The sequence below is a fragment of the Mustelus asterias genome, chromosome 2 (genome assembly GCF_964213995.1).
Source record: "Mustelus asterias chromosome 2, sMusAst1.hap1.1, whole genome shotgun sequence".
Taxonomy (NCBI): domain Eukaryota; kingdom Metazoa; phylum Chordata; class Chondrichthyes; order Carcharhiniformes; family Triakidae; genus Mustelus; species Mustelus asterias.
The window spans coordinates 26,816,642-26,834,636 of NC_135802.1; the positions used below are offsets into that span (position 1 = coordinate 26,816,642).

At 41.8% G+C, this 17,995-nt stretch overlaps 1 protein-coding gene across 4 annotated transcripts in view; it reads left to right on the forward strand.

The window, feature by feature from the left end:
- Positions 1-17,995, forward strand: part of zmynd11 (zinc finger, MYND-type containing 11) — a 194,712-nt gene that overhangs the window by 153,227 nt on the left and 23,490 nt on the right. For 3 of the 4 annotated variants that reach the window (XM_078232811.1, XM_078232830.1, XM_078232839.1), the window contains 2 exons: positions 4,408-4,615; positions 9,533-9,601. In XM_078232811.1, coding sequence (XP_078088937.1) covers positions 4,408-4,615; positions 9,533-9,601 — 277 coding nt within the window. The remainder of the gene's footprint in view (positions 1-4,407; positions 4,616-9,532; positions 9,602-17,995) is intronic. The other variant, XM_078232821.1, reaches the window with a different exon arrangement.

Consider the following 17,995-nt stretch of genomic DNA (forward strand, 5'->3'; position numbering starts at 1 on the left):
TGAAGGCATTCAGACATGGAAAAGGAGGCAAGCTGAGAATGTAAGGAATGCATGGACAATAAGGAGAGAAATAAGGATACAGTGAGATATAGGAAGGTTCAGATTCTGCTGTTCAAAGCTATAAGTATGCACAAGGATAGAGAGATTTAAAAAACCGAATTCCGAGTTAGAAATGATAACCACAGATGCGCACACTGTCAAAGCGCAGGAACAATCAATATACGTCATGTATATATAGAGCAGGCAATTATTGGCACACTTGAGGATTGAGATTGATGCTGGTAATGTACTGTCAGATACTTGTTGCATGAGTGAGCGATTCGTACTATAAGTTTCTATATTTTTTTGTGGAGAAGCAAACAGATTTAGGGGAAGTCGCCAATTTCATAAATAACCTGAATGTGATCGATGACATGATTTCACATGAAAGGAATGGAAATTGGAGCTAAAGAACAGGACATGTGTATAAAGCAGAAAAGGAAGGAAATACTCAGCAGGTCAGACAGCATCTGTGGAGAGAGAAACAGTTCACATTTCTTTTATTTCCAGCATTTTGTGTTTTAATTGCATCCACAGTATTTTACTTTTGTACGTGTATTGAGCAGGTGGTTTATGAAAAGAAACCCAACTATTCTGGTGGCAGCTTGTTGAGTCTTGAACCACTAAGTATATAAACTAAATCTGTTGTACATAACTGCAGTGCATAACATTTTAAACTGCTTCTATGCATTATCACTGGAAAAGATTTGCATTAGGGAAACTAAAATTGGGAAGTATTTTACTCAACAGTTATTTTGTCTGGTAGAGAAAGTTGAGAATTTGCCTCCATCATTGACAAACATTAGTTACCATTTATAAAAATAAGATACTTGTGATCTGTCTTCAGCTGACTCCAAGTTTGTGCACAAGGCACATTCTTAATGCACAATAATCTAGGCATTTTATGTTAATTAATTAAATCTAATCTGTAATTACATAGATATAGATGGATAAAATTATTTTTTTTGAAACATTGTCATGTGTTCAGCCACTTTGTACCACAGCAGCTAACAGAGGCTTTATGATTATTGACTTTAAATTGATTAAGTAATTTAATCAAGTCTACTCCACCAAAACATATAAAGCTCGATTAACTTCACAAGATAGCGCTGCTAACTGACTGGTTTCCCGCTCTGGAACTGTCTACACGCGCACTGACTCATTCCCAAATGTGGCAGGCCCTTTTCTTTAAAACTATAATTTAACATGCAGTTGGAATCTCCACATAAAATGAAGCCCCCATTTATGCAGATCTATGTTTGTGTGAGTAATTGGCATTCATGCCACTATTGTATGTAGGGCTTTCCTGTGATGTTTCTAACAACTCAGAATTTCCCGGCGCCACAGCATTTGAAAGCCGTCTGATTTCAATGTCAACCTCCATTTGAGGTCACTAATCGTGTGGCATCAATTTCACGAATTCTCACCATGAGCCCATTAGATGCAATATGCAACCAAAAGCGAAAATGACTGCTTCGACAAAGGGTCATCTGGACTCGAAACGTCAGCTCTTTTCTCTCCTTACAGATGCTGCCAGACCTGCTGAGATTTTCCAGCATTTTCTCTTTTGGTTTCAGATTCCAGCATCCTCAGTAATTTGCTTTTGTCCAGACGCACTATGCATCTCGTTAAATACGTTTACTTTGTCACAATTGTGCCAATTCTCGAACAAGCATTAGTTATAACATCCAAATCAGATTTTACAAAATGTGCATTGATTAGACTGCTAAAGCGTTTACATTCTCAGTTCAACTTCAGCATCCATATTTATTCAAAGTCTGTATCAGTGCCCTGTGCCATTCATTACTTTCCCCATACACTCTGAAGCACTAAATTACATCTTTGGTAGTTGCTTGCACAATGTGACACTTGTGGGAATGTAATCTGTAACATGATGTGATTCGAATTGTCAGGAAGCAGAGGTAGTTTCAAGTGATTTATGTTTGTATTGTTGGATATTAGAAAAAAGGTATAGATTTAAGTTGATTCAATTTAGTGTTTGTGTAAATATGGGTTAAGACTCCAGTTAGATTCATGCTAAATAAAGGTGTATGCTTGTATGGGGGTTTTGGTTTCATTTCAAACTGTATCTGCATTATGATTTGGGAGTTTATAGCATAAAAAGCAAACCGAGCTTGGAGAAGGTCTGAGCCGTTGCTTAGCAACCAGGGACCACCTTTAAGTTAGACCTTTTGAGTTAATTTTAACTGGACCAAAGACCGAGCTTGAGTGCGAGAGACAAGGCAGCTCTCTCAGCTCTGCCAAAAGCAGGAAAATGGAGTAATGGAAAGTAAGAAACTTTCAGAAACGATAAAAAACAGATAATTCTAGAAACCAGGAATGAAGAGAGGTCCCAGTACTTTGAAGGCAAAGGGACAAAAGGAACTGGAATTTGAATCAAGGTACAGTCATTTAAGCTAAAGATAGCTGAAAAGTGCAGACCTGGGGAGGTTGGCTCGTGAAAAGCCAGATATCTAAAGCAAGTTAGTGACCGTAGTACTCCCTCTGAAACTGTAGTGTTCTGTCAGCATGGCTGAATACCTGAGAAATTGTGTGGAAGCTTGAATGCATATGGCAATACAAGACACTGGAATACTGAAAGGAGAATTGGAAATCCTGAAAATTGATCCTTGTTGAAAACAGCTAAATGAAAGCACTGTTTGGAAGAAGATTCTAAGACCAGTCTTGACAAGACTTCTAAGACAAGAGTGGAGTTTGGGAAATACTCATGTGGAAGCCAGAGTCCAGTTGGCTCAGTGTAATCATCATATGGGAGGATTTGAAGAGAAATCAAAAAAATTTCAATTGGGTGACATCTGCCACTTGGTTTCAGAGTAGGCTCTGTCTATTGGTTTACAGGGAGTGTGTATTCACTGTGTATTCATAGCATAAGATATCTTTTGTAACTCATGTTATCCTTAAAATCTGCGTACATTTACGAAGATGTGGGAATGAAGGAGTATCGTCATCAAACTTTTATGTTGAATAAATGTTTTTTTCTGTTGTTAGAAGCTAATTGGCAGTCCTGTGACTCTGTTCATCCATGTTTTCTAAAACAAAAGAAACAATTCAGACCTTTGAGCCAGAGTTCCATTCTGGGACATTCCCATCCAGTAATAACATCAACTGGGATCGTAACACAATATAGTGAAAACCTGATGGCATTGATTCACTAAAGCAGATGGGAACTCAGCGGTTGATGGATAAACACCTTTAGCATTAAGACGACTATTGATAGTCTTGTTGAACAAGCATGTCTGTATTGTTTTCATTGATTTACCACCTAAGTGTACTAAAGTCTTCCAGTTAGTAATTTCCATGTTTTTAGTTTGTTAATTCCATTTAGAACAAACCAATGTCGATGGCAGCTGAAGAATCCACAGATAGCTTAATCTTGTCTATCACAGCCCCTAGCTTTAGTGTTTTACCAAATCCATATTGTGATGAATCTCAATACTAATTAGTCGATGTCTATTTCAAACTCCAGTCTAGCGTTGGATAAGTTTGGATTTTGTCATGAGATTGTAACTGGAGCTGCACTACACGAATTAGTGCTGTTCAGCGCAGTGGTGTGTGGTAATCCTAATCATATTTGAAATGCTGCATCTACATGGCAGTGTTGTGTTTTATCAGGCAGGTCTGGTTTAATGCCTGCAGCTTTTGATGCTCCCACTCGTGAGGCTCTGCAAAGCCACTTCGCCTAAAGTTCTGTTCTTCGGAGGTCAAACACCGTTAACTATCCTTCTGATCAGGATTGTGGTGGCATGTGTTGGGCCATAGTGGAAAGATAAACTGGATGGGCATACCTTCGACACAAACTAGTGCAGTATTTCTGTACTCCGACATCAGGATGGGTTTTGTGACCAACCCGATACAAAAATTGCCTTTCATTGCACCCTGTTACTGCCATCCATATTTAGAAGAGAATATTGGGTAAAATTAAATTGTGATCATTCTTTTTTTTAACCTAATCAATTTTATTTCCTTAATATGAGTCAAAATAAAGAAGATAAAGTTGTAATGGTGTGTATCTAATTTTCAATTTATTCCATTGAATAAGTTCAGGCGGAAGCTAGTTCACTGTTCTGCAATTTAATCAGCCATTGAAAGACCTACGAGTACAGCCCTTGATTTATTCTCTCCTTTATTATAGCTCCTTGTGGTAAATGCATTTGGTTGCTCCCTAAGAGGGGATGTCTGTGATCAGATATTTGCCATTTGTGAAGCCACTGGCATAAACTTCATGAACACTTTACTTAAATATAGAAAATAACATCTGGTAAAGATAAAAGTTTAGTTTGATGCTGCACTAGTTAAATTGCGAGCCTACTAAAGGTTATTTGTGATAGATGGACGTTTTGGTTACAGGGCATGGATTCCATCAGAGAATATCCAGGATATTGGTGTTAATGTTCACCAGCTGACAGTAAAACGGAGTCTTGGTTGGAAGAAAGCCTGTGATGAGCTTGAACTGCACCAGCGCTTTGTCCGTGAAGGAAGGTTCTGGAAGAGTAAAGCAGAGGATAAAATGGAAGAAGAAGCAGAATCCAGCATCTCTTCCACAAGTAATGAGCAGGTAGGTTTTGCATGTAAGTGCCAATTCATTTGGTTTTTTCCCCCCGATATATTCAAATGTCATTAGGAAGTATTCTGAAGCCTGAAAGTTACTTTTAAATGCAAATAATATTCTTGATGGCTTAAAGAACACCCCACACAGGCCAAGGAAGAATCCAAATTTGATTCATTTTCTTTGCTGGATGGACGGCTTACTTACTCCAGTCGTTTGGAGCATGTTGATTGGCCTGTGCTTTCAGGTCAGGAAAAGGTAAAAGCAGCCAGATTGCTGTCCACTGGTACCTCTGAAGAAATGTCAAGTGATTTCAGCATCTGACTGGATCAAATAGCTTGCTAATATTCCTTGTCCAGACTCTCGTATGAAGAGTAATCATTTGGGTATAATGCTAGTGCTTGTGTATCAACCCTGTGGAAGGAACTGTCTTCAGGAGAGAAAACAAAATTGTATTGAAGAAAAAGTATGGTGACTGGTATTGGACTTGCAATCTTGAGGTTGAGTTCAGATCCCACCAAACGCAAGCTGTGGGACTAAACAAGTTAAATTTGTCATATGGAGCTAGAAGGAAGGCCCAATAGACTTGCCATATTATCAACATGAACATGATTCACCAGTGTCCGTCAGGTAATTGCTGGCTTCAAAACCTTTTTCACCAGCTTATTTACACTAACAGTCTTTATTTATTGCTTTGTGTTTGCTGTTATGGTTTTAATGATTACCTTTGGTGAAGTAAGTTTAAATTAAATTTCTGCTTTGTTGTATCCTGAAACATGACCTTACTTCTCCTGCTACTCTGTTGGCCTAACTTCGTCATATGAAATATACACAAGCCTGGCTTTTTTTTCTCTCATAATTCAGAATTGGCATCTTCCACTGGTCTCCTCCATTGCCCTTGGTTGGACTCACTATAACCTATCAAATCACAATGAATGTATCACCAGCAAGGATTTCTCTTTGCTGTCTCCATATCATTTTCTCTATAGTCCTGAATCAGTCCTTTGTCCCCTCCCCAATTCATCTAAATGCTCTCCCCTGTAACACCATCCTAAGCCTTGAATCAACTTTCACCTGCACATTTGTAAGTCCCAGTTCCACCTCTGTACCAGCTCTCTCAATTCTTCCACTGCCTATGTGCTGTCAGATTACTTGTAGGATGTCAGTCTTGGAAGAGTTTTCAATTTCCCCCAGTTAAACTTGAGAACATTAAAGTCATGTTCTTCTTCTCCTCCTCAAACTTCCTACTGGCACCACTAATTCCATCCCATTCCTCAGCCACTGCTTCAGAACGAACCAGACTGTCCTTAATCTTTGCATCCTTTTATCACTTTGAACTTCTGACCCTATGTCGTCCCTCTCCCAACATCTCTAATATCACTGGCCTCAACCTATCTGGTGCTGAAACTTTCATCTACTACATCTCTGTCATCTCCAGGCTCAACTCTGTCTTCTGTACAGCCTTCCATGTTCTGTACACTTCAGCTCATTCAAAACTAGCTCGCTCATCATTCATTGTTAATCTCCATTGACTCCCAGTTCCCCAATGCCTCCAAATTAAAATCTGTTATTGGAAGTTAGTGCAGTATAGGAAATGGGCAGCAGAGTTGTAAGTGAGCTACTGATTGGCTGCACAATGATATCTGACATTAAGGATGACTGGCCTCTGCTCCTTTTCCTTCCACATAAGGAAGCACCTGGTTTCTGCTTAACAATTCCCCTCGTACCTGGAGAAATCATGGAAACCAATTTTACTGGCTTCTGACCCATGCTCCTATTGGCAGAATTTTAAAATAAATTACCATAGATGCAGGCAAATAAGTAGATTTTTTGATGCCTCAAAATATCTCTCCAAAAACAGGTCAACAGGCATGGGTGTAGGTAGTTACCATTTTGAGATGTCATCTGCTTCTGACTCCAAAGTGTGTGTGTATGTCTTAAATTCCCATGCACCTTTGTAACGCAGCCCGTATTGCCTGTTTGATCCCTTGTGCCCAGTTACAAGGCCAGTAAAACGTGTTTGTAGAAAGAAAAATTGAGGCTGACTACTATTGTGAATCTAGACTGTAAGTTGAATATATGCAAGAACGTGATTAGTGGAGCTGCAAAAATGGGTCTTATATGCTAGGCTGACTTGTACGCTAAAATTTTCATTAAACATCTGAAAATGATAAGGACATTGATCAACTTCAACAAAAAAACGATAATGGAAGAAAATAACGTTCTTGGATAAAACAGAACTTATTGTTTAAGTTACAAAAAATTTATACAAATGAGTGATGAAGAGACAGAGTTGGCTAGATTTGGAGCGATCATCATGAACCAAATGAATAAAGCTGCTTTAGCTTCATCAACCCCTCAGAATTGCTAGTTATATATAATCATTATACCTACAGCAGGGAACTGCTAGTGAAGCTTTTTATTCTGCTTTTAGTGATTTCTGAACATCACGTCTGAGGGAAGATAATAGTGGCTTTGGCAGGGGTTGCAATGCAAATTCCCCAGACTGATACTGGGGCAAAAAGGACTTAGATTATGGAATTGGGTTGCATGAACAAGACTTGCCTTCAGTATAGAAGATTTGAGGGGTGATTCAATTGAGGTGGTGTTTAAAATGATTAAAGGATTTGATAGAAATTTCCCCTAGTAGGGAAGCTCAGAAAAAGGGGACGTAAGCAACATTCTTTCTAATTATGGTTTGGAGCATGAGGGTGATTCTTTAAGTGCATTCCACCTTTGTAGTTGTTTGGCACAGACACACACTACGTAAAAGGGGCCAACGTGTACAAACTGCATGGGGACTTTCAATTGCCGCGTAGCTTATGAAGAACATTGGACATAACCTTAAAATTGGAACTAGACCATGCTGGGGTGTGTTGTATACACAGAGTATTGGATCATTGTGCCAAAATGCTATTGAGGTTAGGTTAATTGAAAATTTTAAAACTGAGATTGATGGATTCTTGTTGGGCAAGAGAATTAAAGGTTACAGAGCCAAGGTGAGTAGAATGAAGAAAATAGGACTGGGTCAGCTGTAACAGCTGGCTTTAAATGTTTCAAGGATCAAGATGATATATTTATTTTAAGAAATGATATTTGTATGTATTCCAGCACGATAATGCAGATGAGCCATGTTCAAGTTAAATAGCAGAAGAGACTCAAGGGAGGCTGAATGGCCTGCTCCAGTTCCCAAATATGAGAAGTATTATTAATTACACGCTCATAGCTGTGACTTGATATCAGGAAATAATGCCATTAACACAACTGACCGCAAGAGTGATTGCAAGATGAATTGTCTTCAAGTGCCTCAGAATACATCAGAAGTTCAAAGAGAAAAGCTTGGCCTGTTTCCAAACATTACCTAAGGTCCAATGTGGTTTCGCTACCTTGACAGCACTCCAAAGTATTTTTATGTTGAAAATGTATAACACACTGTTAGAGCAGTATTATTCGGTATTCAAGTTGTTTTGGAGCTGCAGGATGATGGATGAGAAAAATGATTGCAACAAAAAAATGAACTGAATCAGTGGAATATGATGCTCAATTTATGTAACTTTGGTGTTCCTATAATATAGTGTTAGAGGATTTTTGAGTAATGTAGATTCTTTAACCGTACCGCTAAAAATATCAATGTTTGTTTTCAGTTTTAAATGACTGTTTTTATGAAGCCAGGATCAAATAGTGGTGCCTTGCCTAAGCAAAATAAGAAGTTGCATTCTGCAGGATACTGAATAGCAGATGTGTTGATTCCTAATGCTTCCATCTATACATAGTTCTCAAGTTTAGTACTTTTTCATCAATAATCCAATTTATTGCCAGTATTACTAATACAATTACAGTCCTAAGTTGCCTCATTTGCTTAAGTTAACAGCAGCTCAGGCCAGTTCTGTTTGTGCAATCAAGCCTTTTATGCTAAAATTCTTGAGTGCTGGGACTCATATAAAAACATCAGCTGACTGCCCTCCTTTTCCAGAAACTTTGGTTTACCAGTGTAGTCATAAAAATAAAATTTGATAGCAAACCTCCCAGCTTTACCTCCAGCAGAGGAATGAAAGTGTAGAATATTTAAATCAAAATGGCCAGCTGCACCATTGGCATATAACCTAAAATCACTTTAAAAATCCTTAGCCTTTTGAGCATGATTATGTAGAATCATAGAATCCCTATAGTGCAAGAGGAGGCCATTCAGCCCATTGAGTCTGCACCGACACTCCAACAGAGCATCTTAGCCATGCCCTATCCCTGCAACCCCACGTATTTACCCCACTAATCCCCCTAACCTACACATCTTTGGACACTTGGGGGCAATTTAGCATGGCCAATCCACCAAACCAGCACATCTTTCGGACTGCGGGAGGAAATCGGAGCATCCGGAAGAAACCCACGCGCACACAGGGCAGAACGTGCAAACACCACACAGTCACCCAAGGCAAGAATTGAACCTGGATCCCTGCCACTGTGCAGCAGCAGTGCTTAACCACTGTGCCACCCCTACCCCACCCCCCCCCCCCCACCCCCCCACATAATGTATATTATCACATGAAGCTTTGACAAACCTACACGTTGCAACCGGTGTTTCTTAAGTTCATGTGATCTCCATTGCTGTGATTGTGAAACGAGCAAAATGTCCTTCCTTTGGCTAAACATAAATATGGGTAGAATTCTGCTCCATGCTGTGATCGCATATTTTAAAACTAAAAATTAGATTGGCATATTATTCAGTGTGACTGTGCTGTTACAAAACCCCAGTCAGATTAGAAGACTCAGTGTTTGCTTTCTGAGAGTAGCTTTGCTGTGAAAAGGGGTGGAAGCAATTGCAGAGTATTTCCATTCCCAAGACTGTTATTTCAGACCTAATAAGGTGAGACATTACAACTGATCTTTGTGGAGAACCTATAGTGACATGATGTATGCTGTATTTTATAGCAGAAAAGCACACAAGAACCCAGGAGCAAGAAATCCAGACGGAATCAACATTCAGATGCCAAAGATGAAGTAAGCTTAACCAAAAATACAATGGGGAAACTGTAATTGTATTAGCCAGAATTACATTTAAGAATACTGAATTGTTAGGTGAATTGTTAATAATTGCACTCGTTATGCAGATAAATATGAAGTCTTTCCGTTTCCTTTCCTTCGGAGGCCGAAAAGACCAGTTAGGTGGAAATTGCAACTTAGCAGACTGCTCTCACTGGTTATCCTCCATGCAAGCAGTTGGCTTAACCCATTTGTTTGCCTGTTCTGTCCCTATACCTTCCTTATTTTACCCTCTCTAACATATTACATAATCCACTTGTCTAACATTGATGCTTCAATCAGTAACTCAAGTACAGTAGTCATTTCACAACCTCCTAAGTAAAAACACTTGTCTTGCTCGGTGTCCCAAAACTCTTGCACCTCATCTTGCATAGAAACATAGAAGGTAAAGCAGGAGGAGGCCATTTGGCCCTCGAGCCTGCCCCGCCATTCGTTACGATCATGGCTGATCGTCCAATTCAGTAGCCTAATCCTGCTTTCTCCCTATAACCTTTGATCGCATTCGCCCCAAATGCTATATCTAGCCGCCTCTTGAATACATTCAATGTGTTGACATCAACTACTTCCTGTGGTGATGAATTCCACAGGCTCGCCACTCTTTGGGTGAAGAAATGTCTCCTCACCCCCATCCTAAATGGGCCACCCTGAATCCTCAGATTGTGACCCCCCCGTTTCTGGACTCCCCCACCATCGGGAACATCCTCCCTGCATCTACCCTGTCTAGTCCTGTTCGAATTTTATAAGTCTGCATGAGATCCCCCATTCATTCGTCTGAAGTCCAGCAAAAACAATCCTTACCTAGTCAATCTCTCCTCATACATCAGTCCCGCCATCCCCAGAATCAGCCTAGTAAACCTTTTTCATGGCATTCCCTCGAGAGCAAGAACTTCTTCCTCAGAATGGAGACCAAAACTGCACACAGTACTCTAGGTGTGGCCTCACCAAGTCCCGTGTAATTCCAACAAATCCCTGCTCCTGTACTCGAAACGTCTCACAATGAAGGCCAACATACCATTTGTCATCTTTACCGTCTGCTGCACCTGCTTGCTTACCTTCAACAACTGGTGCACAAGGACACCCAGGTTCCGCTGCACACTCCCTTCTCCCAATTTACAGCCATTCAGGTTTGTTTTTTGCTTCCAAAACCAATAACCTCTCATTTATCCAAATTATAGAGTCAGAGGTTTACAGCATGGAAATAGGCCCTTCGGCCCAACTTGTCCATGCCGCCCTTTTTTTAAAAACCCCTAAACTAGTCCCAATTGCCCGCATTTGGTCCATATCCCCCTATACCCATCTTACCCATGTAACTGTCTAAATGCTTTTTAAAAGACAAGATTGTACCCGCCTCTACTACTACCTCTGGCAGCTTGTTCCAGACACTCACCACCCTCTGTGTGAAAAAATTGCCCCTCTGGACGCTTTTGTATCTCTCCCCTATCACCTTTAAACCTATGCCCTCTAGTTTTAGACTCCCCTACTTTTGGGAAAAGATATTGACTATCTAGCTGATCGATGCCCCTCATTATTTTATAGACCTCTATAAGATCACCCCTCAGCCTCCTACGCTGCAGAGAAAAAAGTCCCAGTCTATTCAGCCTCTCATAACTCAATCCATCAAGTCCCGGTAGCATCCTAGTAAATCTTTTTTGCACTCTTTCTAGTTTAATAATATCCTTTCTATAATAGGGTGACCAGAATTGCACACAGTATTCCAAGTGTGGCTTTACCAATGTCTTTAGCAACTTCAACAAGGCGTCCCAACTCCTGTATTTAATGTTCTGACCAATGAAACCAAGCATGCTGAATGCCTTCTTCACCACTCTGTCCATCTGTGACTCCACTTTCAAGAAGCTATAAACATGTACCCCTAGATCTCTGTTCTGTAACTCTCCCCAATGCCTTACCATTAACTGAGTAAGTCCTGCCCTGGTTCAATCTACCAAAATGCAAGACCTTTTAAATTATACTGCATCTGTCATTGATTAGCCCACTCACCCAACCTGTTCAGGTCATGCTGAAAGATCTCTGCATCCTTGCCACAGTTCACCCTCCCACCAAACTTAGTATCATCTGCAAACTTTGAGATGCTACATTTTGTTCCCTCATCCAAATCAGTAAAATATATATTGTGAATAGGTGGGGTCCCAGCACTGATCTCTTTGGCACCCCACTAGTGCCACATGGATCAGTGCCAATTTGAAAAGGACCCATTAATTCCAACTTTTTGTTTCCTCTCTGCCAACCAATTTTCTATCCATCTCAATACACTCTCCCCCCCCGCCCCCCAAAAAGCATGCGCTTTAATCTTGCACGATTATGCGGGACTTTGTCAAACGCTTTCTGAAAGTCCAAATATACCACATCGACTGGCTCCCCCTTGTCAACTCAACTAGTTAATCTTCAAATAATTCCAACAGATTTGTTAGCATGATTTTCCCTTCATAAATCCATGCTAACCCTGACTGATCCTGCCACTGCTTTCTAAATGCTCCGCTATAAAATCCTTGATAATGGATTCGAGAATTTTCCCCACAACCAACGTTAAGCTTACTGGTCTATAATTCCCTGTTTTCTCTCTACCTCCCTTTTTGAATATTGAAGTGACATTAACTGCCTTCCAATCTGCACGGACATGCAGAGTCTATAGAATCCTGGACGATGACCACCAATGCATCCATTATTTTTAGAGCCACTTCCTTAAGTACCCTGGGATGTAGACTATCAGGCCCTGGGGATTTATCCGCCTTCAATCCCATCAATTTTCCCAGCACCATTTCTCTACTAATTGATCTCGCTCAGTTCTTCCCTCTCACTAAAACTTGCATTCTCCAATATTTCTGGGATCTGATTTGTGTCCTCCTTTGTGAAGACAGAACTAAAGTATGTATTCAGTTGCTCAGCCGTTTCTTTGTCCCCTAATCTACATTCCCCCGTTTCTGTCTGTAGGGGACCTACATTTGTCTTCACCATCCTCTTTCTCTTCCTGTATCTATAGAAACTCTTAGTGTCAATCTGTATCTTCCCTGCAAGCTTACTTTGGTACTGTATTTTCTCCTTCTTAATCAATCCCTTGGTCCTTCTTTGCTGAATTCTAAACTGCTCCCAAGCCTCAGACCTATTATTTTTCTTGACCAATCTGTATGCTTCTTCCTTGGATTGGATACTCTCTCTAATTTACTTTGTAAGCCATGGATTGGCCCTCTTACCCATTTTTCTTTTGTGCCAGACAGGAATAAACAGTTGCTGCAGTTTCCCCATGCGATCCTTTAATGTTTGCCATTGCCTATCCACTGTCATCCCATAAAGTAACACTCCCCAATCTATCAAGGACATTCAAGGGCGGCACGGTAGCACAGTAGTTAGCACTGCTACTTCACAGCTCCAGGGTCCCGGGTTCGATTCCCGGCTCGGGTCACTGTCTGTGTGGAGTTTGCACATTCTCCTCGTGTCTGCGTGGGTTTCCTCCGGTTTCCTCCCACAGTCCAAAGATGTGCAGGTTAGGTTGATTGGCCAGGTTAAAAATTGCCCCTTAGAGTCCTGAGATGCGTACATTAGCAGGTAAAATATGTGGGGGTAGGGCCTGGGTGGGATTGTGGTCGGTGCAGACTCGATGGGCCGAATGGCCTCCTTCTGCACTGTAGGGTTTCTATGATTTCTATGACAACTCACACCTCATATCTTCATAGCTTCCTTTATTAAGATTCAGCACTCTAGTCTCCGAATCAACTACTTCACCCTCCATCTTGATTAAAAATTCTATCATGTTATGGTCACTCATACCCAAGGGGTCTCGCATAGCTAGATTGGCAATGATTCTCTTCTCATTACACAGTACCCAGTCTAAGATGGTGTGCTCTCTAGCTGGTTCCTCCACATATTGGTCAAGAAAATCATCCCGTTTCTACTCCAGGAATTCCTTCCTGCTGTTTGTGATTTATATAAACGATCTGGAAGGTGGTGTAACTGGGGTGATCAGTAAGTTAGTGGACGACACGAAAATGGCTGGACTTGCAGATAGTGAGGAACATTGTCAGAGGCTACAGAAGGATATAGATAGGCTGGAAATTTGGGCAAAGAAATGGCAGATGGAGTTCAATCCAGATAAATGCGAAGTGATGCATTTTGGTAGAACTAACGTAGAGGGGAGCTATACGATAAATGGCAGAACCATAAAGGGTGTAGATACGCAGAGGGACCTGGGTGTGCAAGTCCACAGATCCTTGAAGGTGACGTCACAGGTGGAGAAGATAGTGAAGAAGGCATATGGCATGCTTGCCTTTATAGGATGGGGCATAGAGTATAAAAGTTGGGGTCTGATTTTGCAGTTGTATAGAACGTTGGTTTGGCTGCATTTGGAATACTGCGCCCAGTTCTGGTCGCTACACTACCAGAAGGACATGGAGGCTTTAGAGAGAGTGCAGAGGAGGTTTACCAAGATGTTGCCTGGTATGGAGGGGCTTAGTTATGAGGAGAGATTGGGTAAACTGGGGTTGTTCTCACTGGAAAGACGGAGGATGAGGGGTGACCTAATAGAGGTGTATAAAATTATGAAAGGCATAGATAGGGTGAACGGTGGGAAGCTTTTTCCCAGGTCGGTGGTGACGTTCACGAGGGGTCATAGGTTCAAGGTGAGGGGGGGAGGTTTAACACAGATATCAGAAGGACGTATTTTACACAGAGGGTGGTGGGGGCCTGGAATGCGCTGCCGGGCAAGGTGGTGGAGGCAGACGCACTGGGAACATTTAAGACTTATCTAGATAGCCAAATGAATGGAGGGATACAAAAGAATTGTCTAGTTTGGACCAGGGAGCGGCGCGGGCTTGGAGGGCCAAAGGGCCTGTTCCTGTGCTGTTTTGTTCTTTGTTCTCTACAGCATTGTGGTTAATTTGATTTGCCCAATCTATGTGCCGATTAAAATCATCCATGGTCACTGATATTCCCTTATCACATGCATCTCTAATGTTGTGTTTAATGCCATTCTCAACATCACCACTGCAGTTTGGGGATCTATATTTGACACCCACTATTGTTTTTTGCCCCTTGGTATTTCTCAACTCTAACCATACAGACTCTATGCTGTTAGAGCTAATATCCTTTCTCACTATTGTGTTCATTTCCTCTTTAACCAGCAATGCCATTCCACCACCTTTTCCTTTATGCCTGTCCTTTCTAAATACTGAATACCCTGGGACATTCAGTTCCCATCCCTGGTCACCCTGCAGCCATGTCTCCGTAATCCCAATTATATTGTATCCGTTTACATCTATCTGCGCCATTGGCTCATCCACTTCATTGCAAATGCTCCACGCATTAAGGCACAAAGCCTTTAAGCTTGTCTTTTTAATATTGTTTGTCTTGCTCCCAATATTTTTCTCTCTTGCCCTGTTTGAACTTTGTCCTTGGTTTCTCTGCCTATCACTTTTCTTATTCCCTTTTCTATCTTTTGTTTTTGTCCTTGCTCCCCCTTCTCTGACTTCTTACATAGGTTCCTACCCCCCTGGCATATTAGTTTAAACACTCCCCAACCGCTCTAGTAAACAGTCCCCCGAGGACATCAGTCCCAGTCCTGCCCAGGTGTAACCTGTCCAATTTGTACAGGTCCCCCCTCCCCAGAATCGGTCCCAATGCCCCAGGAATCAGAATCCCTCCCCCTGACACCATCTCTTCAGCCACGTATTCATCCGATATATCCTGTCATTTCTACTGACTAGCATGTGGCACCCCATAGTAATCCTGAGAGCGCTACCTTTGAGGTCCGATTTCTTAACTTTCTTCCTAGCTCTCTGTATTTTGCTTTTAGGACCTCATCCCGTTTTTTTAACCTATGTCGCTTGTAGCGATGTGTACCATGACCACTTGCTGTTCACCCTCCCCCTCCAGAATTTTCCTGTACCCGCTCCGAGACATCCTTGACCCTAGCATCCGGGAGACAACATACCATTCTGGAATCTTGTTTGCAGCCTCAGAAACGCCTGTCTATTCCACTTACAATTGAATCCCCTCTAGCTATTGCACTGGCCCACTTTTTACCCCTCCCCTCTGCAGCAGAACCAGTTGTGGTGCAACGAGTTTGGCTGCTGCTGCTTTCCCCTGAGAAGTCATTCGTCTCAACAGTATATCTGTTCTGTAGGGGAATAGCCACAGGACATTCCTGCACTACCTGCCTATCTCTCTTGCTCAGTCTGGTGGTCACCCATTCCCATCCTGCCTGCAGAGTCTGAGCTCGCAGTGTGACCACCTCTTGATATGTGCTATCCACGATACTCTCTGACTCGCGGGTGCTCCACAGTGTCTCCAGCCGCCACTCCAGCTCTGAAACTCGAGCTTCCAGGAGCTGTAGCTGGAGACACTTCCTGCACACGTGCTGACCGGGGGACTGCCTGCCACATGGAGCAAGAAGAGCAAACTAAGGCTTGGAGCTCTCCTGTTGTGTCTTACCCCTTTAAATTAAACTTTTGTTTCAGGTTATATCCAATTCTCTAGAGGGAGCCCTTCTTTCCTGCTCCTCGTTACTACCAAATATAACCGTTACAAACTATAAACCACAGAAATTACACGGAAACGCTATTGTAGTGTACAACAACTACAATGCCAAGAGAAAAAGAAAAGAAAAAACTACTTACCGATCACCAACCAGTCACTTACCTGCTGGCTGTGATGGCACAGTTCAATTTCCTTCTACCTCACTTGTCCTTGAGTCTCCCTCGCAGGTTCACCTCTCATCTCCTCACAAAGATCCTCTTTCCCCTTAGCACCAAATTCCCACTCAGCTCCAAATTCCCGATACCCTCACTCTGGCTGAAATCTCACTCCGGCTGCAGTCTCTCTCCCACTGGCATGCAAAGGCTCACTGGTCGTGCACTTACTAAAACCACTGCCTTCTATACAGCTCAGTTGAGCTGGGATGACTCGCACACCAGTCTAAAATTCCTAAGTATTCACACCTATTGAGGCCCTAATCAGGCTTCAGTTGACTGATAGGTAACTGCCACTTAGCTAACTGGATCTGTTGCTTATTGACCTTTAAACTAGACTCCTGAATTTTAAAAGGAAAAAAAGAGAAATGCTTACCAATAGTTATTCACTCAGCTCCAAATTCCTGACACCCTCACCCTGGCTGAAATCTCACTCCGGCTGCAGTGTCTCTCCCACTGGCGTGCGTAGTGGGAGAGAGGAAACTCTACAGAGTGTATCCATGACCCCTTGTTGTAGATCCTTTAAGAAGTTTAACAACACCAGGTTAAAGTCCAACAGGTTTATTTGGTAGCAAAAGCCACACAAGCTTTCGGAGCTCTGCCGACGTAGATCCTTTAACCACTGGAATAATCTGTTTCTTCTACTCTGTTCCCCTCTCTCTACACCAGTATCAAATTACCCCTTAATCAGCTCTATTCTGAGACCACAGCCCAGATTTGCAAGTCCTTTTTTTGTTGTATTTTTACATATTGGGTAACATCCTAGACAATCTGCGCTGTACATTAAAGGTCATTCCCAAAGCGTTGAACCTGAAACTGTACTTAGTATTCCAGTTGTTTGCTTAATAAGGATCTTAAGCAATTGCACCGCTAGAGCTTGAATTCGATTTTCTGTATCTCTTGCCATAAAACCATAAATTCTGTTAGCATTTTTGTAGCTGTATATATTTGAGGTTCTGCTTTTCAAGTCTTGTGAACCTGTACCCCAGATTCCTCTGTGTTCTCATTTTCCTCCATTTAAAGTATGATTTAACTAAAATGTACCACATCACATTTACTGATAATTAAATTCCTCATAATTCTGTAACTTTAATCTCGTGTAGCTTTTCTAAACTGTCCTGCGTTGCATTTTCTTTTTCTACCTCATCTCTGCTTGTAATTCAACATGTATGAGTGTTTACCTAAATATACATAGAAACATAGAAAAACTACAACACAAAACAGGCCCTTCGGCCCCACAAGTTGTGCCGAACATATCCCTACCTTTTAGGCCTACCTATAACCCTCCATCCTATTAAGTCCCATGTACTCATCCAGGAGTCTCTTAAAAGACCATGTTGAGTTTGCCTCCACCACCACTGATGACAGCCCACTCGCCCACCACCCTCTGTGTGAAAAACTTCCCCCTAACATTTCCCCTGTACCTACCCCCCAGCACCTTGTGTCCTCTCATAGCAGCCATTTCCACCCTGGGAAAAAGCCTCTGAGAGTCCACCCGATCTATGCCTCTCAACATCTTATACACCTCTATTAGGTCTCCTCTCATCCTACATCTCTCCAAGGAGAAAAGACCGAGCTCCCTCAGCGTATCCTCATAAGGCATGCCACTCAACCCAGGCAACATCCTTGTAAATCTCCTCTGCACCCTTTCAAT